This window comes from Sycon ciliatum, chromosome 8 (genome assembly GCF_964019385.1).
Source record: "Sycon ciliatum chromosome 8, ocSycCili1.1, whole genome shotgun sequence".
Lineage (NCBI taxonomy): Eukaryota > Metazoa > Porifera > Calcarea > Leucosolenida > Sycettidae > Sycon > Sycon ciliatum.
In genome coordinates this window covers 24,784,679-24,811,927 of record NC_088650.1, presented here as the reverse complement: position 1 = coordinate 24,811,927, position 27,249 = coordinate 24,784,679, and the positions used below count along the sequence as shown (strand labels likewise).

Sequence of the window (27,249 nt, the reverse complement as noted above, 5' to 3'; positions counted from 1 at the left end):
CAACACGTCAAAAACTCGCCTGCTTGATATGGCGCTTCTGGTCATCGCAGAGCCATGAAATTTTGGCTCGGAGTATAACACATAGTAGTCTCACTGTGACATATTATGTTTTCTAATCAAAATACCAAGAGAGAAAGTGAATATTGAGTCCGTTCCGGTTTGCAACCGGTGTCCTATTTGAAACCGTCCCCTCTACAAGTACATAGTTAGGCCACCTAGTACCTAGTTGTTTCGGGTCACTTCACTCATCCGTACCAGGGTAGGTCGGTCGGGTTTATTTTTTATTTTATTTTTTTATTTTAGTTGCGGGCAGGGGTACCCGGGTGCATACATGTACAATTGTGCATATCGAATAGCTTTTCTCCATCAAGCCAGTCGATCAAATCTGACTGTAGTCGATCCAGCGTAGCCATTGTCCCATCAGATCCAGGTCCGCTCCAGGACCAGATCTTGGCCTCGCTGGCAAACGATTCTGACGAGCAGCTCTCACCGAAGTCCTTGAAAACTTCTGTCAATGAGCGACGCAGTGGCGGAGCTGATGCTGCCTCAGGAGCGATTGCGAATCGGAGATAGAAGGCTGCTTCTGAGGTCGATGTCTGGACTGCTATATTTTGGGTCGAGTGTGTACATAGTCTACCGGTACCTAAGTCCTTGTAGTCATGCACATTTGCATGCACTAAAAAAAAAAATTGCGGTCGGGTGAAAAAAGACGGTCGGTCGGGTGACCCGAAACAACGAATTAATTCTGGATGGCCTTATGCCTGGGTTACCCGCCGGCCCGTAGGTCTACGGGTCTGACATGCATGTTGTACACCGGTAGATCTACTGGTTTGGCTAGACGGGAACCATGCATCCATGGCTTGGAAGGACATAGGTGGAAGCAATGATCATCTTGAACTAATAAAGTACTTCTATCGCAGGTCAAGGTGGGTCCTCCATCATGTGTAGTCTAAATAGTGTAGATCTACCACAGACCTATTTAATAGTACGTTGTGCATCTAGATTTACAAAATTGTACCACTGAAATGAAACACAAGTTCACAATCGGACAGGAAACTTTGCTCTGCTGCTACTCCGAGTTTCATGGCAATACGAGCTGATCATCAGCCAACATACGGTAGTGGATACAGACTAGGGCCACGGCCTAGGAACATAATGGGGAATGTGGAGGTGTGCTAGCAACTGCAGTGGTAATAGCTACTAAGCAGAGCGGGGTAATGATGTGACCAACCACAAGTGGGATAATGTCTTAGGTGTCCACCGTGAGGGTCCCTGGAGAATCAGTGTGAGGTGCGTAGGGCCCGGCTGAACAGGGGATCATGGTCAGAAGTAGCAAGAAAGCATCAGGCGATGGCGCTATATTAGCTCAATTGCATAAATTGTATGCAATGAAGTTAGTGCCCATGTCAACAGCATTCTGTACAAGGGAACAATAGTTTACGTCGACACTGCATGCATCCCTCGGATATTAACTAAAATAGTCTTGTTTTAAAAAGCTGGCTAGCATAGTACAACGCATGATACAGCATGCATAGAACCCTTCACACAGCACTTACTTACTGCACACTTTGGCAACACACTGTGAAGCCAGCACTGTGAAGCAGCAGGGAGTAGTAACATGTTTTACAAATCGCATCCCTGCTGTGAAGCCAGCAAGCAGCAGGAATCATCCAAGCGATTACAATCTTAATCTTGTCCAAACTCAATTGCATGCCAGACTAACGGTGATTTCCTAGCCTAGCCTTCAAGTAGGATTCCGTATGCATGGGTGAGCCATTCGGCTGGACGATGATACTCACAGACAGACTGGACTGCTTCCAGACTACACGCATGGTGCAGTCTCATTAGAAACAAGCCTCAAAAATAGAAACACATGAGTGTTCATGCCACCTGTATTCGGTATACTAAAAAATCATAACTGTACCAGCGCGCCGATTATTGTAAAAGATCGAGCATGTTGCAACAACAGTAGCTTGAATTTGTGAGCATAAAGTCCACAGTGGACACACGTTTCGTGTCGCCCTCGCAAGAAAATGGAATCCGCTATTATCCGGTGAGTTTGTCACACAACACCACTATCATGGTTCATGGACAGAGTATAGGTGGATACTGGATACTAGTAGCGATGAGGCCACACAGAACTGGCCGATTACCCAAGATTTGTACTTAAGTAGTTGGAATTCAGTTTGTCGAACTGCAAAGTGATAGTCGTGTACTTGGTAAAGCACGCTCTAGCTTGCCATGGATGCAATGTAGTCCTCGACGGCAGACCGAAGAGAATCCAGAGGGACGGGGCCGCATGCAAGTACCACCTCGTGAAAATCCCGGACATCAAACTTAGAGCCTAAAGGTGGGGGAAAGAAAGAGAGAGGAAGAGAGAGAGAGTGAGAGAGAGTGAGAGAGAGAGAGAGAGAGAGAGAGAGAGAGAGAGAGAGAGAGAGAGAGAGAGAGAGAGAGAGAGAGAGAGAGAGAGAGAGAGAGAGAGAGAGAGAGCACCACCATCAGCACACTTTCACAGGGAGTTACGGGATAATTGTGTAATAGCAACCAAATACAGGAAGGTTGCGGCGCTACGCAATGCAGATCGCAATCCAACACCACACACCCTGAGCCCAAATACACCAAAGCTCGATAAAATCCGGCCTATAGTGCGTTTCAAAAGTATAGACCTCTAGACTTTTCGTATAATTCAAATTTAGTTTGAGCTTTTTGAGAAATTTCTTCAGGATATTGCTCACACAGCTCCTGCAATTTTTCTCATATAACTTCCTTTAAAAAAAAAAGGTTCGCCGTTTGCGTGAGACTCGGCTGGAGACTGAATTTTCCACATCCGCTGGGACGCCACCACCCTCTGCGGATCAAGGCGCAAATGCAGCTCCTAAAGCGGTGGGAGGTGAGTAGATCAGACCCACCACAAAGTGGTCAAAGACCGAAAATCCCATTCGCTGCATCCATGCTTCCCTCGTGCCAGGCCACGAATTGGAAATAATCCTTCCGCTTCCGAGCAGGACTTGAACCTGGTACCCTCTGTTTCTCAATCATGGTCTTAGACCAACCATCCCACTGTGCCTGCCTGCCAAAGCGATTGGATAAAAGACGCCCAATTTCGGAAATCTTATGCACAAAGTGATCACAGATTTTATGTGATATAGATGCTGGCCTAACGGTTTTTTGAAACCAGAGGTCTGGACTTTTGAAACGCACTATAGTAAACGAGCCAGTGCTCGACGCCAGTACAAAGCTAAGTGTTTGCAAGGCAGGGCAGCGCGGTGCCGGGTGCTCACAGACTCATGAGGCCTGACGTGATTCAGTGCGCACCACCTCTTACCCCTACCTCCCCCCCTCCCATTCCCTCCACAGAATGAGAACAAGATCAGCATGAAGTGAGACAAAAGACGTCGTCACGCTCAACGAATATCAACAACGCAGGTCAGATAAAAACATGTACATTCATGATTGCACAAAATAGCTGGTCGACTGTGCAGTCGTACAGCATCAACCCACCATCTCAAGGCACAGTGACAACACACACACACAACCATGCTGTACCAGTGAACAAGTCTGTTCCACACCCACACGACAGGGTAGACGAAGGAAGTCAAGGGGCTTACCTAATTTCTCCTCTGCCTCACGGCGCAGCTTCTGTATCTCCAGCTCACCTATCTTGTACGCACAGGCCTGTAGTGTGAGTGTGAGAGAAACCGGACAAAGACTTAATTCAAGTGAGACTCTTCTTGCCATCCACAGCACACATCACATTCAAATCAGACTAAGGGACAATACAAACCACAGTCGGACGTTAACAAAATTACTAAGGCGCTCCAGGCAACACATTTACGCACACATGTGCGTGTGCACGCACGCACATGCACACACACACACACACACATGCACACACACACACACACACACACACACACACGCACGTGCGCACACACACTGCCGCAGATCCACACAAGTCAGCATTGCAGTGAGGGTTGTTCTCACGTTTGGTTAAAAACAAATATATCACTGGCACATAGCAGGCACAAAGCATCAGAAGTGAATTCCAGAAAAGCATTCTGATCCACTACTGCACGACACACAACACACCCGCCATTATTCACTGACCTGGCCTGGCCATGTGATGAAGCGATCGACCTCCGTCGTGACGTTGTGCAGAGACAGGGCCGAGTTCTCCGACACGAAATCAATTGCCTGCTGCCGTGACCAGCTGTGAAGGGCAACCCGGTACATAACGTTAGTACAGTGAAACTTTGCTAAGAAGAACATTGATAAGACAAATGTTCGCTTTAGATGTGATCTAGAATTCGTAACTCCATTGCATAAATAACTGTGTACTCACTGTGACTGGGTATAAAATATGGATAAGAAGAACTCCCGCTGTTGCAAATAAATGCCATCGGTCCATTGGTGTTCGTCCTAAAGAGGTTTGACTGTACGGTAGTTACTAGTCCAGTATTAAACTAATACTTTCTCCAGACAAAAAAAATACTTTACGACCTGCCAATTCTGGTGAACTGAGCTCTAAGCAATGGTGACGCCGAGTGAGACTCAAGCGGTGCCAGTTTCTTTCGTATAAAGTGTACATTCATCCACTCATTGTCTTCAAGTGTTTTTGTTCCACCGAACCGAATAATTGTTCGAGCATAAAGTAGCTAGTCACTCCTTAGAATTAGCGTCTGCTGTGAACCCAGAACCGAGTGCCATTGTGCAAAGTCCAATATTATTGTACTTGAAGCTAGATGTAGCTGCATTGCTATACATCTGTCCAATAACAAACCTGCTGCTATTGTCAGTACTAACTGCTTCCAGAATACAGTACTTCGACCATGCACCCCTAATTGGTGGACCAGCTATGCCCCCCGCCCCGCCACATGTGCATAGCTGCAAGTAACAATGGACACATTGTTGTTTATGACAGCACACAGCTATAAAGCATTCTTACCCCAGAACATGCATACCAGTATCGACAACAAGACGACACGCACGGAGAATCTCCAGCGAGTATCGGCCGAATCTAATCAAGACAAGACACACATGCATAATACACATACTGGCTGAGAGCTATGCGTGACAGTATAGGGAAGCAGCAAGCCACAACTACTGAGTACTGTGTAACACAGCCATGCTAACGAGTCGCCTGATGATTGCATTGTGCAAGAAACTCTGAGTTGCGACAAACTCTGTAAGGCCCTCTTCAGACTAGGTACAAAACAGCCTATAAAGTCACATTTACATAGAAGTTTCCAAGACAACAACAAGAATCTGGCGGGAAGCCTAAAAAGCTGCCCAATCCTTTCAGGCAGGGTGCGAACCCTTGTAGAAGGCAACTCTCCTGCATTTATCGTACTTTCTCACTAGGTAGTTGTACAAACTTTGAACCCGGGTACGACTGTCGGCTGCTTTCGTTTCACACATCCCAGGTCCATTGCGCAATAGCGTATAAGGTGTAGGGTCAAAGGTTGCCTGTATGATTGCATGTAAAATGTGTAGTCTGAATGCAGGCATGGAAAAATGTTGCCTTTTAAGTTTTATGTGATTTTGTACTGGATGTTCTATGTACGTAGTCTAAACCTCCGGTGTGCCTTTTGCACGCTAACAATTATAATTACGTCACGGGATTAGCTGCAAGGCTGCCTCAGCAGATTTCACTTCACCCACATCCAACTGCCAAGTGCAAAGAACCGAACGTGCGACTCCATATAGCAGTTACCATAGGCACAGCGTGTAGCCTGGGCCAGTTACCTCATGTACGGGTCGTCATAGAGACCGAGCTCATGTCCAAGGAACTCACAGTACAGACCCCATCCCTGAAGGACAAGAGAAAACAGCAAACAGAAGTATTAGTACTGGAGTGCTTTGTTGGCTTCGAATCATGTTATTCTAGCTAGACTGGGCTAGAAGGAAGTTAAAGACTATACACAGCGATGATGCAATCATTGTAATGGCAGTGAAATTGCAAGCCCTCCCCCCCCCCCCCTCACACACACAGTGGCTGTTCGGAAATGGAGCATACACACACACACACACACACACACACACACACACACACACGTGTTTTACGCGCAGGCACAGGCGTGCTGCCATCTTAGGGCCTGCTACTGATCTCGATTGAACCGGGCCATACCTCCATGTAAGCGGTGTGCAGCGCAAACCGCCCTGGTGCCTGATAGTAGTGCGAATCTTCAACGTGGCGGCGAAAACTCGGCATCTCATCTTGTTGCATGGCAAATACAGTCTGTGAAAAGAACACAGTGGAAAATCATAAAATTCCTTAGGCCTCCAGTCCCAACCCAAATCTGAGCTAGCACTTCGTGGAGATACTTCAGTGCGATTTACAGTGGAGCTCAGAGAAGACGTAGCCTCATGTAGAAACAGTACGCACACTATGCACCTCGTGCTCATGCAATTTTGTTTCCTGGACTGAGCACGTGTATTATCAGAAGAAGGCTTCACAGCCCTGTACAATAACTTGAAGACAAACTGCAAAGTAGAGATGGGATTGGAGGAGAGGAGAGGAGAGAAGAGGAGAGGAGAGAGTGAGTGAGAGACCACATGGTGAGAATTGCAGCACCCCTATACATTGAGTACCTGGAAGTGGTGTCCTGGTTCACATTCATGAAGACACAGAGCCATCATTTCATAATTTGCCCTGCATGAACAAACAAATAACATTATATAAGTTAACACAGAGGTGAACTGCCAGAAAAGCGAAGAAAAAATGCCAACCACACCAGGGCTTGAACCTGGAACCTTGCTTGTCATGAGCAATGGGCCGAGAACCTAGATTCCCTGATTGTTCGCATTGAAACTAGAGTTCTCACATTCCCATACAATATTACAGAAAACAAAGACAATATTGCCATATTGGTAGTCAATAAAATAGCAAAATAGTCGATACTGTAATAGTAAAATGAATGCAACTGCAAGCCAGAGGTATACAATGTACCTCGTACAAATTACCCGGAGTTCGAGAATGTGTGTGTGTGGGTCAACTTGTACTGATTTGCAACAGGCACATGCCACAAGCAATGCACACGTTAACGAGAATCTAAACCTGGCTGTTGACTGACCGTGTCTCAATGTTATACGTGTTAAGGTAGAACGTTCCTGGTCGACTGCCGTCCTCAGGTGGTGCCAGGTAGTACGCAGCCGGTGCTACACGGTCAGCTCCTGTAGGTGTTTGCACAATACTGAAAAAATAGCACACACACACACACACACGCACGTGCGCACACACACACTCGCGCGCACACACACACACACACACACACACACACACACACACACACACACACACACACACACACACACACACACACACAGGAAAGCCGAAATTTTCCAGAAATGTACCCAGTTTGACTTTGGTTCTGCCGCTTTCCTGGATGTGAAATAGATTTCGCATTGACTGGATGTACAGAAATCAATCTGTACCAACGTTCTGGCTTACCTAGAACTAGTGGTCATACATGTAGATGTATATTGGTGCTCAAATAGTACTCAATGCTGTAGACAGCAAGCTGTTTTTTTGCCATATAGGCCTCATCAGTACAGCTACGAGCTTTAAGTAAGCCGAAATACCGGCCATGGTGCAAAGGACCATGGTGCAAAGGAGGCACCACAGACAATAAGATGACGCGTTGCTCTAGCGCCAGAGTGCTCTAAGTACGAAAAATCCTTAAAAAAAATACCACTGCTCATACAGAATACAGCTAGGTGGATGGGCATCACAATACCAGTTCTAGCCAAGTATTCTGCTCTGACTGATTGGGCGGTCGGTTTCCAAAACACAGTAAAACCTGTGTTTGCCGGACCCTGTACCAAGCGGAATCCTGTAATGACCGGACGAATTTCATGCACCGATGTGCTGTGGATCGAACGTGCGTCCCTGGATCAAGCGGAATTCCGCATCAGGACAGTTTCCACTGCACCAAGGGCATACGGTTAGGGCAGATTTTTCTGTAGATCAGAAAGTACATGCATACTCTAAACAGACGCAATGCTGGGAGAACGTTAGCTCAGCGGCTGCCCTTACTCGCAATCAACTTGGGGCACTGTCTTGAAGATCTTGGGCAGCAGGACACGAATCTTGGCACACGCGGCCTTGTAAGAATCAATCAGCTCTTCCTGAAGCCAACAAACGACAACGCATAGCAAGAGAGTTCGGGACGATAACACCACTGCTTGCAGTATACATGTACATGTATGTGTATGTAGTGATATGTACAGACACACTCAAGAGAAATTAGGATTCACATGATGAACATTTGTTTCACAGTAATTGGCAAGTAATAGGTTGAAGATGTACGGGGCTGACAACAAGATGCATTGTGGTGCCATGAACTAGGTTCTTTCTCAGATTCGTGAGCGCTAGGAAATGTGGCTATGTATAAGTTTAACACTAAACCTGTCATACGGGGCCGTCCATAAGTATCAACCTTTATACACAAAACGAAATAAGTTTCGTTCTAGCTGTCAAGTCAATATATTTTCGCTCAGAGGGGTGGGTGGGTGGGGTTAGGGTCAAAACTAAACTTTTTCGTTTTATGAAAAATGTCGATAATGCCGGAATGGCTCATGTGTGCAGTACGTTTTCCGTTCATGCGTGCCCGAACGAGCGTTCAGGCTTTCACAGAAAACATCATGTTCAAGGTCCTGCTACGCCTTTGAGTACTAATTATTTGACCCCGCCAGTGGAAGTGACTGGCATGCACGTCATTTACGCCAGTATGCGCCTGACATGCACAGAAAAACACATGGAATTTCCGTTCCGGCGCGTTTCCATTCGCATGTTCCCCAAACGCCTGCAGAATTGCGCACAAACGCATGGTTTCACTCATACACGCCCCAGTTATGAACACAGCTTAATACCTCGTTGGTTCTACCCACTCCATCCTGCTGGATACATGCTATCAAGAGTCCATAAACAAGAGTATGCAACTGTGATCTCTTTTCTATGGGCCAGATGCGCGGCGCGCTGCCTTCATTACATCATTCAGCTGCAGTCCGCGCACTGCGGAAAATCAAACACTACGCTTCCCCTCTGGTTTGAAATGAATTTTCGTACGGAACTGGAGTTCACGCGCCAAAATTTAGAGATCGCGTAGGTACTGGAATGAATCGAGCAAAAACGGATGGGCTCGTACGAGAAATTGTGGGTTTGAGTGCATGCTTTCAGAGCGTGATGGAGGCAAGTTACGTAATGAAGGCAGCGCGCCGCGCACTGGCCCATAACCACAGTTGCATACTCTTGTTTATGCACTCTTGATGCTATTGTGGCAACTTTTCCTACTAATAATAGTTCGCCATGCCAGGAGTCCATGTAAGTCAAAAAATAAATTATAAAAAGAGACTGACCTTGGATTTGAAGTGGAACTTGTCATTTGTCCTCAGGTGGTTGAGGAACTCTGGGAATGTCCCGGCAAAGTTGACCTCCTGGAGTACCTACAAAGAAGCAGGAATGCATAATGAACCCACAATGTCGACATGTTACGGAGAAAAACGCACCCCAGCATACAGCTACTGCTTGTCTGAACAGAACTTAGTCCTGGAAAGTGAGTCCGAAACCAAAAGAGTAACTATACGTGTACACCGGGACATTCAAAGGACAAGAATTTCTCCCGGTCTCCCTCCTGATTCATTGTGAAACAGGCGCAGGCTAAACACAATACAACATTGCAGCACTGCTGGTACTCCCACAAAGGAAAGGAAACAAAACAAGGATACTGCCACCCTGAACTGTATACTGTGTTCTCTGGTGTCAACGTCACACCGGCGTACAATACCCACTGCCCAATGAAGACAAAAAATGCTATATTCCAGTTTGTTTTAACCGTACATTGCACACTTCACACTACAGAGGCAGTAGGGTACTAGAAGGTGACCGTGGAATTTCAGTTTGAATCATGATCATACCTGCTCCATGCTAGTACGGATGCGCTTGACCTCGGCCAGGCCAATATCGTGCACTTCCTGCGCTGTCAGCGACGTTGACGTGTGGAAAGACAAGCTCTGGTGGCAGCAACAACAACATGTTCACAACACAAACGCAGCGTTCAGTGCATCACCTGGGAATAGTAAGCGACCTTGCTTGTGAACAGAGCTCAGGACGTGTATGTTATGTGTCTCCCTCTCCCCCTCTCTCTTTCCCTCCCTGAACCCAGGCTGAAGCCAGGTTCCCTAGATTGCGCTGCCGCTCCACGCAACAAGGATGTGAGTGTGTCATCTTGCGTTGCTGCGTCACGCTGCACGGATGAGACCGTATCGGCTTGCGCAGGAAACAGAGAGGCAAACGCGCACAGAACCACCCGAACCCTTTCCGAACTGTAGCGCCTCACCCGGGCCAAGAGAAGGGGAACCCACAGCACCTTGCACTGCCGACATAGGTCCTACCGATGAGACACAGCCAGTTATTTGAATGTGATGGACAGGAAACTAAAACAGTAAGCCCGGAAGGAGCAAAGGCGATAGCCTTTCTGACACAACAGCAACGGGCAGTGCACAGCACACAGTGGACGGAAAACAGATAGAAGAATGCGCGGAAAAAGCGAAGCCACCTTCCACTCTGATAAAGAAAGCAACCACAGACATGGTGAGGGGTAGTGCTCTGCACACAGTGGACGGAAAGAGATAGAAGAATGCGCGGAAAAAGCGAACATGAGATGGATGGAAAACAGAAAGCAGTGTGCTCGACAGGAGAGAAGCTACTGGCTACTGGCTGCTCCGATAAGGAAGGTGACAAAGGGAATGTCGGTGTGCATGTCGCCACCACGCAGACAGAGTGCTTGATGGACAACTATCACAAACATTATTGTCGCCAAAATATCCATTCTATGTACGCTCAGTGAACGAAGACTATCCGCCCATCAAGAAAGCCAAAGATGAAGATTCAGTGGGGAGGATGAAGATGGCCAAATTTGGTTGCTTCCGGCCCACTCCAGACTGTCTTTTAAAGATGTGCACCGGCCCAAAAGCTACTAAATGACTTGGTAAAAGTCCTGCTACGTTTCTGTGCCTATCCTGTAGCAATTGCTGGTGATACAGTCGTCCCTCTCTAATCCGGCACTTGTTTATCCGGAACCCTTGCCAACCGGCGCACTTTCTGACGAAACCGATTTTTTTCGTTCGATTCCTACATCTTAATCCGGCACTTGAATTCCGCCTCCGGCAGTGACTTTTTGAAACGAATCGCTCAAACTGCACGTAGTTTGATTTCATAATCCGGCGGTCATAAATCGCGTACCGTACAGGTGCACTCCTTGCCAGGCCAGGCTAGGCCAGTCTGGCCAGTAACCAGTAACGCGCGCGCGGGGCCACTTCAGTCAGTTCAGAGTTCAGTTCAGTTGACTGGAGTTGCGGTGCCACAATCACTGCTGCAGACCTGACTGCTATATTTTCACAATTCGCTGACAGCAAGGAGAAGTGTGCTGCCAATTTTCAGGTGTGTGTGTGTGTGCGTGTGTGTGCAAGAGTACATGTGAACATGTTCTCTGTTTTACTTTATCACTGTGTATATTCCTGGAGAACAGTTGAGAGTATAAAGCCGTGCACCAAATACTTGGGTTGACACGGAAAAACCCTGCGTTTTGACGTATGATGCATGCATGCAATTGGGTAGGGCTGGGTCAGAGGGCAGGATTTCTTAATCCAGCACCCTCGTTAATCCAGCAGAAAACGCCGTAGCAAAAGGTGCCGGATTGCCGGATTAGAGAGGGACGACTGTATCTCCAAGATGGTCTTGCAAGTTCGCCTTCGACCTGGAGATTGCAAGTTCCACCGGTTTCTGTGGAGAGCCTCGCCCACCGAACCAGTGGTGGTATTCGAGTTCTTACGCCTGGCGGTTGGCTTGCGAGCCTCGCCGTACCTTGCAGGACGTGCCCTGAAGGCGATGTCAAGCACGGTGGGGAGTCAGAGGATTTTTACCGTATTTTCCGGAATATAAGCCGCCCTGGAGTATAAGCCGCACCCCCCCCCCCCATTTTTTCCAACGAAATACAGACATCCATCCTATTTACATATATCACCGTTAATTTGATCATCAGAGTATAAGCCGCACTTAACGGTACGCACCTAACGGTATGGTCTACAAAGTCATGCACGCCAAACGGAAAGCCTACAATGGTATATGCCAGTGGTACCGACGTACATCTTGATAGAGCTGTGCACCATTAGGAAGCGCATGGCATCCAATCGTGTCCTTGCGACAGGCCGGTATGTACACCTAGAGAAACAGAGAATACAAGCAGGAATGTCACAGGCAGGAATCGTCATCAGCTCAGACTGTCAAACTGCAACGAAGCCCTAGCCAGCAACACGGCGGTATTGCTTAGTAAATACATGACTGAGCGTAGTACACGGCATACCTATCACATTGGCGTTACATGTGCGTGGTCTTGGGCTGACTTAGGATTTCGAGTAGGTCGTTCGTAGCCAGGACATTCCCAGGGTGCAGCAAACTCTATTCAAGGGCATTGCAGATATGAATGGAATCAATCATGAGTACGAACGAAGGCAAGACCAGCGAATACAAACCCGACCAGCGAAGCTCAGAGGGCATGTATTCGCTGGTCGAGCCCTAGCACGAATGTTTTGATTGCGTTGATGACATGCATCCAGCGGACAAAACCAATCACATTCGCAGCTTCCGCGCCACTCTAATCGGTCACATGAGTCAATCTATGGCGACAGTCAATCACACTGCGTGTAAACTGCAACCGTCTGGGTGTTCATTGCACTAATGAGGTTTCCTCGCTATGCTTGGCACAGTCCAAGAGAGGCAAAGAGCTTGCTCTAAAAAATAAAATAAACGGGTAGATATCATCAATATCTGCTCTCCTAGGGGGGCACGTATCGTCAATACCTACCCGCCTGCCTAGGAGGGTAGATATCACAAATATCTGCCCGGTCGAGCGCTTCTCAGGGCAAAGAACCAGCTATACGTGCCCTGCTCAATGCATCATGATTGGCTTCCACCATCGTGATTATCATGTGATATGTCATATGACATGGCATAAGACTCTATTCTCCGTTGACAACACTTCAGCCATTCAACACAACAATACGACCAGCATCCATGAATGTGTACAAGCGAAGCAAACTGGACAGAACGGAAAAGGAATGAGAAGTGCCATCTACATACATGTCCCAGTCTACAATCCACTTACCTCTTCCAGGAACTTAGCCAACTGGTTGAATGCCGGGAACACACCCGTCTCGATGGTTGCCCGGGCCCGGTCTTGCAGAGACTGCCTTCAAATACACACACACACACACGCACGCACGCACGCACACACACACACACACACACACACACACACACACACACACACACACGTATGCGCACATACAAGCGAACACCATTTGTACTTGCCCACTGCTATAGAGGTTATGCGATACACGTCATACAGTACGTTTGCCACCCCAATTTTTTCTATATAAGGGGTTTCTGTACCCGCGTTGGGCATTTTGCCACCCCAACTGGCTCCTATATGTGGTGGATTTGACGTTATCGCATAACCTCAATAAACTGGTCACGTTGTCATGACTGCACAGTCATGAACTATTGAATTTGCTTTGATATGTGTTTTACGGCACACGGCCGGCATTGTATTTGTAACAGGGTGCTTTGCTGTTTTCTTCTAGGCCCTAATTTGGCATGAGTGAACTGTGTAGTGAATCTCTCCTAGCTCTACATGTGACCCGCTTTTCCCACTTCGTGCATTATTGTACACATTTCGCGTATGCATGCTTTGACCCCAGCTGCCATATCTGTTGGAAGTTGGTACGGGAGTTCAAACGTTCGCTCCTTTTGGACGCCTGACGTCATAACCGTTTATAGGCCATTCACACGACATGCAAACTCACTTTTATCGTACCGTTTCCAAGGATATTTTATTTACTCGGATACGATAAACTTGGACACACGCGTGCAACTGATTTTTATCTTGGACTAGGCCCTTTTGCTCACGATTATCTTTGCACGCCAGCAAAAGTGTCGATTATTGAAAGTGCGTACTGCAAATGCAGTGCTTGAACAAAGGAAAATTCAAAATTTAACATTTCCCGGCATTTTCATGAGGTCACTATGGATACACTGACGGTTGCAAATCTTGCCCAGCATCGTGTGAACTGGATCACGGTTTGCCAGTGTTATCTTGGTCACACACGTGCAAGTCTTTACACATCGTGTAAATGGCCTATTACCGTGTTTTAGAGAACGTTTTTTTTTCTTCGCCTGGTTTTTTAGTTTTTCTAGTTTTCAAGTTGTGTCTGGTTAGACCTTCTTTACGTTACAGTGTTATTTTTAATGTCTTTCGATAATAGCACTTGATAGGTACAGGTTATGATCAATTTGTTCTCACGATGGAGACGATGTACAGTACTGTGATCGCAGCCACAACTGCCTTGGAGTGCAGTAGTATGTTAGACACCCTTTTTCCTCGTTTTGTCCATTCGTGACATGGTGCTGTGACCAGGATGTCAAGTGAAGACTCGAGTAGCACTAGTAGAGGTTGTGCTACAGCCAAAAGTCAGGAAGATGACTTCCAGAAAGGCCTGCAGGCCATCAAGGACGCCCAGAAGCGTCGATGTTGGGGAATGCGAAGGTACGAGCGCATCAAGGCATGTACATGTACTGCGTACATTTTAGAAAAAACAACAGAAAGCTATTTGGACGTAAGGGTTGGTCCAAAGAGGCTTCAGTCCCAGATTGACGATGCCGTACTGTTGAAACGGGAAATCCTCCTCATCCAGGATGAGATTTTCGATGTCCCGGACGACTTAGAAAGATGTGACGTCCCACGACGAAGAAGAAAAGTGGGAGCGTGAATTTAATGTGTCATGGCGCATTTTTAAGGATGCGCAGATAGCTGTCGACCAAGTCGTATTTGAAGAAGAGAAAGTAAAGCGTCAGTCCCAATCCGCCATTCTGGCTGCTCAGCAACAGCAGCAGAAAGCCTCAGTGACTTCAGTGGATGCCACCGCCAATAGTGCCAGTGCCACTGAGGACATACCAGTAGTTGACGAGGAGGCGCATCAACAAACAGCAGTGCAGCTGGAAGAAGATTCTAGAGACCAGAACGAGTCTCCAGCTATGATCAGTGTAGATGCTATCCGACGAGCATCGTCAAGTGTCAGTATACACAGTACACCAACAACGCTGTCCACCGTTGACCATGGCTATGGGCCTGCTCGGGAGACGGGAGAGAGATTCAAAAGGAATCTTGCAAAGATGACTCAATTAGCTATCGTACCGGCAAAACGGTGACACCCCCTAAAATCCCCCCCCCCCCCAAACTGGGAATCACACACACACACACACACACACACACACACACACACACACACACACACACACACACACACACACACACACACACACACACACACACACACACACACACACACACACACACACACACACACCACACACACCACACACATGCACACACACACACACACACCACACACACACCACACACACGCATGCACGCACGCACGCACACACGAACACACACACACACACACGAACACACACACGAACACACACACAAACACACACACAAACACACACACACACACACACACACACCATGGCAACCAAGCACACAGACTACTTCATTGGACATACCTATCTGATTCCTCGATGGAGGATGGAACTGCTGTGAATGGCTTATAAAACCCACTGCTGTCAACTGAACTAGTCAGCTCATTAATCTGATCGATTATTCCCTTCTGCAGAGAAAGCAACCAGCATTGCATAAAACAAACAGCGTCCAAACAGCAGATTCACACACCAATAAGCAAGACATTGTACATGTACTAGTACATCAAAGTACAGAGCACCAGGCAAGGGGTTTAATACGCACAAACATCTATTTGCCGTGTTGTACTTGAAATGAGCAGTGCAGGTAGCTAACCATACCGGCAGGCAATGCATACACAAACTACTCCCAGTACATCTCCTATCTATCTCGGCCAGCAAGAGACTTCAGTGGCCAGACTGTATTTGACAATAGCGTCTTGTTTAACAGCCGTGTACAGCAGGGGCAGCCGTGGAACAGGTCTTCCCAGGCAAGTGATCTGTCCTAGCCAGGAGAATGCTAGAGGACTGCAAGGCGCTACATACATACATAGAGACAGAGGTCCAAGAGCACAACAATCTACCGCCAGGTCTGGACTGGAGAGGTGACACCATGTATCCTCCAAAACTGTGCTTGTGACGGTGTCCACATCAGAACTACACACGGGTGGCAGCTGAAATCCAACCCAGTTGGTCTAACAGCTGGGTGCGCTGCGCAGCCCTAGCACTGCAAGCAATAGGGCCATGCAGTGAATCAGAGTCTCCTGAACTCAGTGGGTTGGATTTCATTTTTGCCACCAGTGTACTTACAGTACTATTTCAGAACCCCCAGAGAAGCCACCTCCCCCATCCAGATTCATACTTCATCCCTAAGAGCATGCAGGATGACTGTGCCTAGCACAGTTCAGTATGTTCTAACGAGAGATACCGTATTTCCGCAAATAAAAGGCCGTCCTCGTATACAACGCCTTCCTCGTATACAAAGCCGGGGCAGGGGGCGATTGAAAAAATAAAAGACCGTCTCCGATTAGAAGACCGGGCCTACTAAATGAGTACCGTAAAAGTCCGTAAATAAGTACCTGCCCGAAAGAAATACCCCCTTCATTCTTTTGGCTCTGTCTGTTGAAGTCAAGTCAAGCCCGATAAACATACTGCCCGAAATAAGTACCGGTACGGTGCGCAGATGCAGCACGTAGCATGTACATCGACATGAAAATGACTTCTCCACTACACACATGTCAGGTCCGAAAGTTTGTTCGTGCCCGAAAGTCAGTACCCGCCCGAAAGTTAGTACGGGTGTGGTCACTAAATTCGAAAGTAAATACGTACTTATTTACGGACTTTTACGGTATTTGTTCTTGTGTTAAAAATAGAAGACCGTGCTCAAACTGTGGGAAAAAATAGAAGACCGTGCTCAAACTGTGTAGAAGAAAATGGAAGAACGGGGGTAAAACTGTGTGGCGAGAAATAGAAGACCGGGGGCCAAACTGGGTTGAAAGAATAAAAGACCGTCCTCGAATACAAGACCGTCCTCGATTATAAGGCCGGGTTAGGACGAGGTTGAAAAAATAGTAGACCGGCCTACTATTTGTGGAAATACGGTATGGTCAGGTACTGTAGTCACCTCATCAGGGCGTCGGAACCGGTGCGGCAGGTGCGGCCAAAGCCGCACCAGCAATTTCATCTTGGGATTTTTGAAGCAATGGAATATGGGCTTTTCGGGCCCGATTTCTCTAAAAACATTCCCGGCGGAGGACCCCGGACCCTCCATCCATCCATGCATGGCCGCACCAATGTCGAATACCTTCCGATGCCCCTGCTCACAACCGCCTTTTTAAAGATCAGTTTGCCCATACTTACCATTGAAACAACAGAGGGTAGACGACTCTCCGCAATGCTGGTCGTCAGCAGCGCTTCAACTTGCTGCAGGTTAGCTGGCAACGAGTCGAGTCGCGACAGAGCTTTCTCGTAGTCCGCTGCCGTCTCAAACTTCATCCAGGAGAATGTGCGGACGTGGTCGATGTGCGGGCCTTCCATGCCGTTTATGGCGAATAAATACCTGCACAATTGGAACAAAGCAGTCATATGCGCCCAGGGTACAAGACAAATGAGAAAGTGTGTTGACAAACTAACAAAATACTCTCACTACACCTGGAAGTAGTCGCGAAACTTTCTGCACATTTTTCGTTTTCCAGAACCTCACTAACGTTGCCCTAGAGCCCACCTCAAATGGTTTCGGTTGAACAGAAACATAACATAACACAGGCAATATGCACAGTACTAGTAGTACAGTCGAATGTCACTTATCCGGTCGCCAGTTATCCGAGCACGTCGGTTATCCGACAAGCCCGGGAGTGGTAATTTTATTACTCTCAACAGTAAAGCTTTTTTTTTAATTGTTTGTTTGTATATTCTACGGTGTGATATGCATTTACTTGAAGTACATGTAGATGTGGTCAAGTATGCTAACATGTACATGTACATGTACATGTATGTGTACATGGAGCAATTCATGAATATGCATGAATATATTTGGGTATTGTGTACATAAATCAGTGAAATCCAGCCATATATGCACACAAAAAATGATATCAGTTATCCAACATATTCGGTTATCCAACATGCCTGATTCCCGAAGTGGTCGGATAAGTGACATTCGACTGTACATGATTGCACTGGTTACATCATTGAGAACCGCGAGAATGGTGCTGCTTACGTTTTATGCACCAGGCCAGCTACGAACACTTCAATCTCACTTGTAAGAAGCAAGCCAAGGTCTTTCTCTGCCTGGTCAGCAAAGAAAAGAAAATCAGGAGAAGAAGAAGAGTTTGGTGGCCACGGCCATTTGACAGGACGTTGCAAATCCCAATCAGCGTCATTACAATGCACACGCAACGCAGGCCCGTCGGAACTGGTCCGGTTGGTCAGGTTATCACCGGACCAACTTTCCGGCCACCGACACGTGTTACCTACTGTGGAGGTCATGTGTACCCGCCATATCGATACACAAACTGTATGAACGGCCATGATACTACCGGACCAATCAAAAACTGCTTCTGGCGGTACTGCTGAATGCACATCTGACCCAAAGTGGCAAGCTAGTGCCCTTGACCAATTCCCAGTACAGGTCTACCCTTGTTAGTAGACAACCTCGGGGCTTCAAAATGCTTGTCTTGTAACGAGTATTATCTACTATCCGGACTTGCATGTACGACTTTCAGGTGCCGGGGAATTTCGGATCGTCGTCTACTAATGAGGTTAGCGATATTGTACTAACGAGAGTAGACCTTTACATGACTGTGCTCATGCACGCATACATCCAGTGGCGTTCGTATCACTTTCAGGGTGTCTCATACATCCAGTGGCGTTCGTATCACTTTCAGGGTGTCTCATACATCCAGTGGCGTTCGTATCACTTTCAGGGTGTCTCATACATCCAGTGGCGTTCGTATCACTTTCAGGGTGTCTCATACATCCAGTGGCGTTCGTATCACTTTCAGGGTGTCTCATACATCCAGTGGCGTTCGTATCACTTTCAGGGTGTCTCATACATCCAGTGGCGTTCGTATCACTTTCAGGGTGTCTCATACATCCAGTGGCGTTCGTATAACTTTCAGGGTGTCTCATACATCCAGTGGCGTTCGTATCACTTTCAGGGTGTCAAATGCCGCGCAAGTACCGGGCGCCAAGAGTGCAATTTGGATCAAATTTCAGCTTGCACAACTGTACAGGACTGTGTAACATGGGCACTGGGTACACTGGATAGCACCAGCCGTAGCATCTGAAGACAACACGGCAGCTATCTGCAGAGTCCATGGATGGGATTGGATTGGATTGGTATATTTACGAGCAGCTTCACCAGCAACTGATGGCGGTGCTGCACACTCCCGATGAACTCGTGATCACAACCGATATTCGGTCATCAAGCGCGAGCGTTTCTTACGCTACCTACACTGGACACTTCGTCGATATGTGTGCAACGTTATGAAGAAGTGGTCTGAACATATGGACACAGCACTGATGGTGTGTGTCTCTCTCTCTAGTTGCTGCTTTCACCAGTATCAATGCTGCAATCGCTGCTTCAAGTCCCGGGCCGGTTTTAACCGCCATTACTGCAGCTCATCTCAACAAGTACTAGAATTTTTAAGAATATTCGTTCGTTCGTTGGCTCTAGTTTCGATAGTTCAGTAAGTACAGCTGCAGTGGAGTCTTGATTTTCATTCTCCAGAAATCGTTTTTAACGTCATATGAATTCTTTTCAGCCACTACATTGATAAGCCAAACGCTCACTTGAAAAACACCAGTAACTGACCACCATACCTTGGTTTGGGCTGATTCTGCTGCCTGCTTCAACCGCGGTAGAAATCCAAGGCAAAATTCCTGGAGGGACCAAAACGGCAGAGAGACAACATCCTGGAAAGTCCGCAAGCAGGCTGTGCTGGTAGCATGTGTTGTTCTGCGCTATGCAGTCCTTGTTATTGTTGTTTTCCAATCACCCGCTTATTCATCACAGTATTGCTTGAATTCAGAAGCTATGCCAGTGGAATAGTGGCTATGCCGAGATAACCCTCCAAGACTGCTGGTCGTTGCACTACCTACGAGCCTCACCTTGCGTTTGCCAACAGTCTCTTGCGACATGTCATCCCACCGGTGGTCGTTGTCGTGGTGGCCAACGGCCGTGCCCAGCTCCGGGTATTCGGACATGCGCCATGACCAGAACTCATCACACAGGGCTCGCACCGACGACATCCTGACCCTGCCGCTAATGACGTCGTCGTTGCCAGCACAGTAATGCTATTGCTGCAGCAAACAACAACAACATAGTATACCGTATTTTACCGGTTGTAAGTCGACCTCCAAATCTGGGGCCTCGATTTACCGGTTTAAAGGGCAGTTATATGCCGGTTGTTAGTCGACTTCCCCTGTTTACGTCGGTTTTAGGTCATTAAAAGGTCGATAACCGGTGAAATACGGTAGCGCAAAGATATGAATACCCTGATGCTGCCCAATGGGTGAAATATTGGCAATCCTTCCATTCATTTAGTGCAGCTGAGAGCCTGTTCGGGGAATAGAAATGTTTACAAATGGAACGGAAACGCTGCAGTGGAGTTGGAGAGTTCTTAGGAAACGGCCCAAAGATAGTTCAAATTTCCCCTACCACAAACACTGACAGGTGGAACCTGCATCTGGGTCGTTTCCGGTAGTATCCCGGCCACTCTGGATCAAGATCATGCCGCATCATGATCGCTCAGGACAATGTCAGAATTCGACTCAGAAAGGTACCAAGTGCAACTTTTCCCGGAATTGCGAAATTGCAAACAAGGCCCTCTATGTCCACAGCACAGGATGTGCATGTACTCCATTGTGTTGACAGTGACACAACGCCATTCTCACTGCTCAATACGCTAGTCCAGAGCACCCAAGCCCAACCAGACAGTCCCTGCTTGATCTACATGTACACACATGCACAGCGCACAGCACATTTGGATAGGATTGGATTGGTTTATTTAACGTCGAATAACAAACAGGCAGTGTTGCCTTATTACATGAGATCGACTAAAGTTACAGGCACACAAATGTATTAAAGGAAAAGATTAAAAGAAAAAAAGAAAAATAGAGTAGGATTTAAGACAGCAGAGGAAAGATTGCATAATTATTTGATCAGTGAGCAACGTAAGTCAGTGAATTTTTCAGGTGGGGTAAGAGAGCGGTGCGGAATTGACCTGATTCGGAGTTTATGCCACTACCTACATCTTGGAGTCGTGTTGCTAGCTGGTATGGTTCATGAGGTCGGCTGGAGAGTGCATGTTGGGGAGTTTGGACTAAATTAACTCTTGTTCTTTATACAAGTGAAAGCATCTCCAGGAATCTGAAAAGTCGTAATAATTATATCGGCACATTCTGAGGTGTCACAATTTCTACCCAGGGGCTTCCCCAAGAGTTGGGAGGCACACATCGCCTGCGCACCCGAGCTTTAGAATTATCAGGATTCCACCTGTACTCCCGAGTAGATCTACAGCGCAAATAGCGATTCTACGGATGCAACAAATTTCGTGATTTGGCCCAAATCTGCAATTTTCTGCAACTAATTCCGCGAATTCCCGGCAAATTCTGCATCTTTCCGCACTTTTTGCCGCATTTTTTCTTGTTTTATGCCGCAATTTCTTGCGCGAGTTCTCGAGAATTTTTCCGCAAATAATTCCCGCAGGGACAGGTTATGAGTGAAATTTCGGCGAGAACAAATTTTAGGCCAAAAATGCCCAGGCCGGAAATGGCCGAAAATAAACATGCGCCGAATAATTAATTTTGTTGACTTACAGTATTTGCACGTCAAATTTCCAGTCAGTTGTTCGTATCTTACTTGATGTGGGTGCTAGTAATTCCCGAACGGCTTCACTTCTCCAGCTGACAAGGCTACCAAGCTGGCTGTATTCTACGGAACAGCAGTGTCCAATCTAATGTCCAGCCCCTCTGCAACCACCACGTAGACCTACCAGTGACTTGTGACCACGGTCGCATCAATTATTTTCAAAATTAGCTGTTCGAATTCGCGTCAGCTCAGTGACACGATCCGAAGCCGCGATGGCGCATGATGATTTTTTAGATACAGTACTACAAAGTAGTACGAGTTCGTACAGATCTACGCACGTACATACAGTACTGGCAACTGAAATCCGCCCAGGGGTCGGATTTCAGTTGCCAGCATGCACTGTACATGAATTTTTTTTTTTTTTTGGAATTGAGCACTTTGTCCTCAATCCCGGTCATGCAAAATCGCACCAATATTATTAATTGTTTAGGTGTGGAATTCCGGAAGGTCATTATCATTATTATTATGCATCTATCTGATGTGCTTCAGACGGTAGTCATGAGGATAAACAAGTTATTATTTATTATTTAAATTTTGAATAGGGCAATCCCCACAGGCCTAAGGCCTTTTTACAGGGTACCCTATGTGGTCACGTATAGATTTGCGGAATAGTGAAAGCGAGGAGCAAGAGCGAATGTCAGCTGGAAGAGAATTCCAGCGGTCAGAAGCCAGAAAGCTCAAAGCGAATAAGCCATAACGAGTGCGTGCTTTAGGCAGAGCAAGTGAATCTATGGACTGGGAACGTGTACGGGCAGCTGTGCGTGTTGTGGCAGAACGAAGGCAGAAGCAATCAGAGAGCAGAGTGCTACACATGCCACGTATGGCCCGAAAAGTTACAAAGGCAGGCGCTAGGCACGCACGTTCGGGCTCTCCACCTTCTCCGTGAAAAAAATATAAAAAAGGGTTCTGCGTTCCGGCTCTCCGCCTTCTCTGCAAACACAAGAAAAGTTGAAAACTAGAGGAAAACAAACAAACACAAGAAGCAAGAATGACAAGAAAAGCAGAAAATATGAGAACATGATATAAATGAGCAGGGCTATCGACCTCAACAGGGGATAGCCGCCTCAGCAACAACAACTTGAGCACTTGTATGCAGTGGATCGCTACCCGCTTTTGTTTAGACTTAGAGCAGCTCCTTTGATAGTTTAGCACTCTCTATAGTTTAGACGGAAACGAAACCAAGGGAGAGCACTTCGGGTTTAGAAGTAGGAAAGCGCCACCCCAGATACTTAGCTTAGATCAGGAGCCGAGACTTCGAAGACGACATAACGGCCAGCCTAATCACTAACATCAAATTCCGTAGAGTGGCAGACGAATTTCAAGAAAGGCGGAGAAAAGACGTACAGACCATGTGAGCCAGCGACGACATCATCGTGAAGGCGGACAAGACGAAGAATCCGACACAGAGTGACCAAAGACCAGTATGGCAAGCCGCGATGCACGATAATGTCACGAGGAACTACAAAACCGCTCCTGATAAAGCCTATGAAGAGGTTAACTTGGAAGCCTAAGAAGATTGCGCGAGACTTGGGTATCGCCGATAGAACAGAAGTCATGGCCCAAGCCGAAGCTGTTATCACATTGAAAGACCACAAGGATAGACGCATGAACGACCGCCCGTGCCGCCTCATCAATCCGGCAAAGTCTGAGGTAGGGAAAGTCAGCAAGGTTATTCTAGAGAGTATAACAAAGGATGTCCGCACCGCTACAACCGTAAACTTGTGGAGGAGCTCAACAGCGGTCATAGATTGGTTTGATGGCATTGACGGGAAAGATGAATGCACCTTCGTCGTGTTCGACGTCGTGGAGTTTTACCCGTCGATCTCCGAAGAGCTCCTCGAGAAAGCGCTTGACTCAAGTTCGCCAGCCAGTATACAGCCGTCACAGTCCAGGACAGAGGAATAATATCATATGCAAGAAAATCTCTCCTATTCCAGGGTGAAAGGACATGGGCCAAGAAACGCAGCGACAGCCTCTTCGACGTAACTATCATGGGTTCTTTCGACGGAGCAGAGGTTTATGAACTGGTTGGCATCCTTATCCTCTTTAAACTAGCTCAGCACGTAGACAAGACCGAAGTTGAAGAGCAATATGGGTCTATACCGCGACGGTGGACTCGCCGTGCTAAGGAATACCCCGGGATCATCTGCGGAACGTGTGCAGAAGGACATAACCGCTGTGTTTCAGTCCTTCGGACTGAAGGTGACGATAGCGGTGAACCTGAAGGTCGTTAATTACCTAGATGTAACATGCAACCTCGAAACGGGCAAGTATAAGCCGTTCAGGAAACCTGATCATGCACTTTCTAAATTTCAGCAGCAATTATTTGGCTTGCACGTGTACATCACTGCATCCTCCGATTGCCGCCATGGCACTAACATCCACCCAACACACACCTCACAGCACCAACGCACACCTCGTGCACAACACCAACACGCACCACACAGACACCCCTGCTTCTACACTACAGTAGCATCATACCCAGACTCAAGATGATCAAACTACTGTGACCTGCACATTCCAGAGAAGACATTCACTCAGAAGGATACCTGGAGACCACGAAAATACCGACTTGACTGGATATGAAGAGGTTGGCGCGACTTCGGCGATACTTCGAGAATTGTGTGTTGCTCCCTACATGGGAGCTCGCGCTTTTCCTGCCCGACTTGAATTCTCTCTTGACTAACTCACGGCTGCCATCCAGAGCGCACCAGAAGTACATCGAACCTTCCACTCGCCAAACCTGCAAGAAAGCACCACTCCCTGCTCAGTACACAGTCAGTGTTTCGGGAGATTCATCCCTCGTGAGTTGAGCTTGAGTAGGCTGAGGAAGATTGAGTCTGAAGAGCACCGCTTATAGTTATATTGCTCTCCAGACCTAACCCGATGATCACCAGGGATACAAACTCACAGAGATGCTCTGTTTCCAGCGCGACAAACACCTTGTGAACACCAGATAGCAGCGTGAGTCAGTGTCGCCGCGAGTCATGGAGGTCACCTGAGGTGCTGAACAAACGCTGAGGACCGAGCTCCCATGAAGGGAGTAACACCCAATTCCCCAAGTATCGCCGAAGCCGCACCAATCTCTTCTTCACACGCCGTCCGAACAAACTAGTCTTCCATAGTCATGGCCGCATACTATCTTCTATGTTTTTGTTTCAGGCAGGCACTCTGTGGCACCGTCTGGCCCAGAGGCGGATCTAGGGGAGGGCGCGGTGGGCGCGCGCCCTCCCCTCAAATATTTCGATTCTTTTTTTTAGTGCATGCACGTGGGTAGTTGCGCAAGTGTTTGCACATGCTGTGACAAGTAGTTTCTAGTGTCAGGTAAGAAAGTTCTTCTGAACACGGAATAGTTGTTCTCTTAGACTTTGGTTGACTTTTAGTTTTGAAATTAGTGTTCAGTTGACGAACTTGTGTAGCTAAGTCGGTGAAGGGAATGGCGCACCGCCCACCCAAGCGGGCAGGCAGCCAACAAACTCTCCACGGATTTTTCGCGAAGCGAACTTGCGCTTCGTCAGCTGCTCAGTCAGCTGCTCAGTCGAGTCTTCGGAGGAGAATTCGGATCACAGCGAAGATCCTGAGATCGAGGTCTGCTCAGACTCTGATCCCAGGCTTCCTCCCGTAAGCGGTCTGAGAAAGACTTTCAAAGTAAATCCCAGCCATTGCAAACAAGAGATCTCCAATCGAGGCAAGGGTGGTGCGCCTGGGAAGAGAGGGGGATGCCTTATGTTGCAGGGCAACACTATACATCGTATAGGTCTAACCAGTATACGATTATCGCGGCTCACTAGACTGAGCACATATCAACTGCAAGTGCCATGAACAAGACGTTTTTCCCCTCAGCGAAACTGGAATTTTTCGACCATACTTCTTCATGGCACCTTCATGCACAGTACATGTGGAGCAAGCAGGACAACACCAGTGCACTGCAGGGCAGTAATGGGTTAGGACGGGAAGTCTCCATTGAATTCATGTGGCCTGTAACTATAAGACATAATCGAGGACAAGTACTACCGGATTTTACTTTCTGATCCAGTCTTCTCCATGGGTTCTCATTACTACATGAGTTTGGGGCACTATGGTCAAATCAATCCGGACGCATGCAGTGCAATGCAAGAGAAGCTTTACTCGCCTTTAGACATTGTGAAAGGATACACTGAAAAGTGTTTTGGATTCCCACTATCAATATGTAAATAATCGACGCGGAGACAACAATTTTATAATAGCAATAAAGACTTTGTTGTAGTGTGGCGATGACAGCAGAATTTGTTCTCTTTATTGCTATCACTATCAATATACATGTATTATACAACAACAACAAGTGAGAAAGGTGCAATTCCGCGCTACAGTTAAGTAATTAGTTGCTCGCAGATACTAGTAGTAGTAACCAGGGAGTAGTACAATACCATATAAGGTATTGTACTACATGTACTCCCTGGTAGTAACTAGACATGGTTACATTTTACCGTTCACGCTAACTTCGGCCCTACGTCGCCTGTACCGTTTTCTGTGTGTGTTACACACACAGAAAACGGTACACGTGGTCCGTCGATAATAGCGTGAACGGTAAATTGCTAACCATGACTACTGTGAATCTCGGAGGCATGGCTGCACGGATGCACAACAGGCTCTTGCCGCAAAAGGCAATCAACACGATCTGACCGTGACTACAATGCAGTGAACGATCCATGGTGAACGTCAACTTTCACCAAAGAAAAGACATGGCGAGCAACTTCAATGCATTGACTATAGCTGCACAACTAGTACCAACGGAATCACATCACGGAGGATGCACCTCGAGCCAAACACACGTACATTGCACACAGAATTCAACCACAATCAGCACATAATAATACATGTCCATACCTGACGGTAGTACTCTTCCAGCAAGAAGCTCAGCACTCGAATACCACAACTGACTGAGTCGCTCCGCGCCGTGTACAAGTAAGTACGCCTTTCGCCAAGACCAATCTACAATCTGGTTCAAACCAGACGAGCAGCGTCTTTTGTCGCGCCAAGGCAAGCTAGAACAGCAGCGGCGGCAGAGGAAGCCATGGCAATCTCCGCAGTCCCTGGCACCCAAGACCGAGTAGCACAGTCGCAAGCCGGCATAGAACCAGTCAACTACCGGTATACGTCCAGCACTCCGCAGATACAGGATACTGTTACAGTCTGCGCTCTGCCCCCGATCGCAAGTTCCTGTTAGCATCTACAACGCCGGCCATGGCATACGTGAATTGCCTCAACATAACAACGTAACATGTATGCACACACCCCATGCTCATGTTGCCTGATG

General features: G+C 47.3%; 1 protein-coding gene across 3 annotated transcripts; it reads right to left on the bottom strand.

Annotated features, from left to right (window-relative positions):
• Positions 1-1,596: 1,596 nt before the first annotated feature.
• LOC135822453 (uncharacterized) lies at positions 1,597-26,888 on the bottom strand. 3 transcript variants are annotated; one of them, XM_065335224.1, is made up of 19 exons: positions 26,820-26,888; positions 20,192-20,383; positions 19,904-19,963; positions 18,300-18,370; positions 17,444-17,642; positions 15,632-15,735; positions 13,167-13,251; positions 12,149-12,223; positions 9,919-10,014; positions 9,361-9,447; positions 8,039-8,130; positions 7,077-7,196; positions 6,595-6,655; positions 6,131-6,241; positions 5,749-5,813; positions 4,949-5,020; positions 4,111-4,213; positions 3,612-3,678; positions 1,597-2,344 (listed from the first exon to the last, which is right to left on the bottom strand). In XM_065335224.1, the coding sequence occupies exons 2-19, from the start codon at positions 20,330-20,332 to the stop codon at positions 2,232-2,234; spliced, it is 1,722 nt and encodes a 573-aa protein (XP_065191296.1). In that variant the 5' UTR covers positions 20,333-20,383; positions 26,820-26,888; the 3' UTR covers positions 1,597-2,231. The 3 variants fall into 3 exon arrangements, with proteins under 3 accessions (XP_065191296.1, XP_065191294.1, XP_065191295.1); XM_065335222.1 differs by lacking the exon at positions 26,820-26,888 and adding an exon at positions 21,902-22,110; XM_065335223.1 differs by lacking the exon at positions 26,820-26,888 and adding an exon at positions 21,945-22,110.
• Positions 26,889-27,249: the final 361 nt, after the last annotated feature.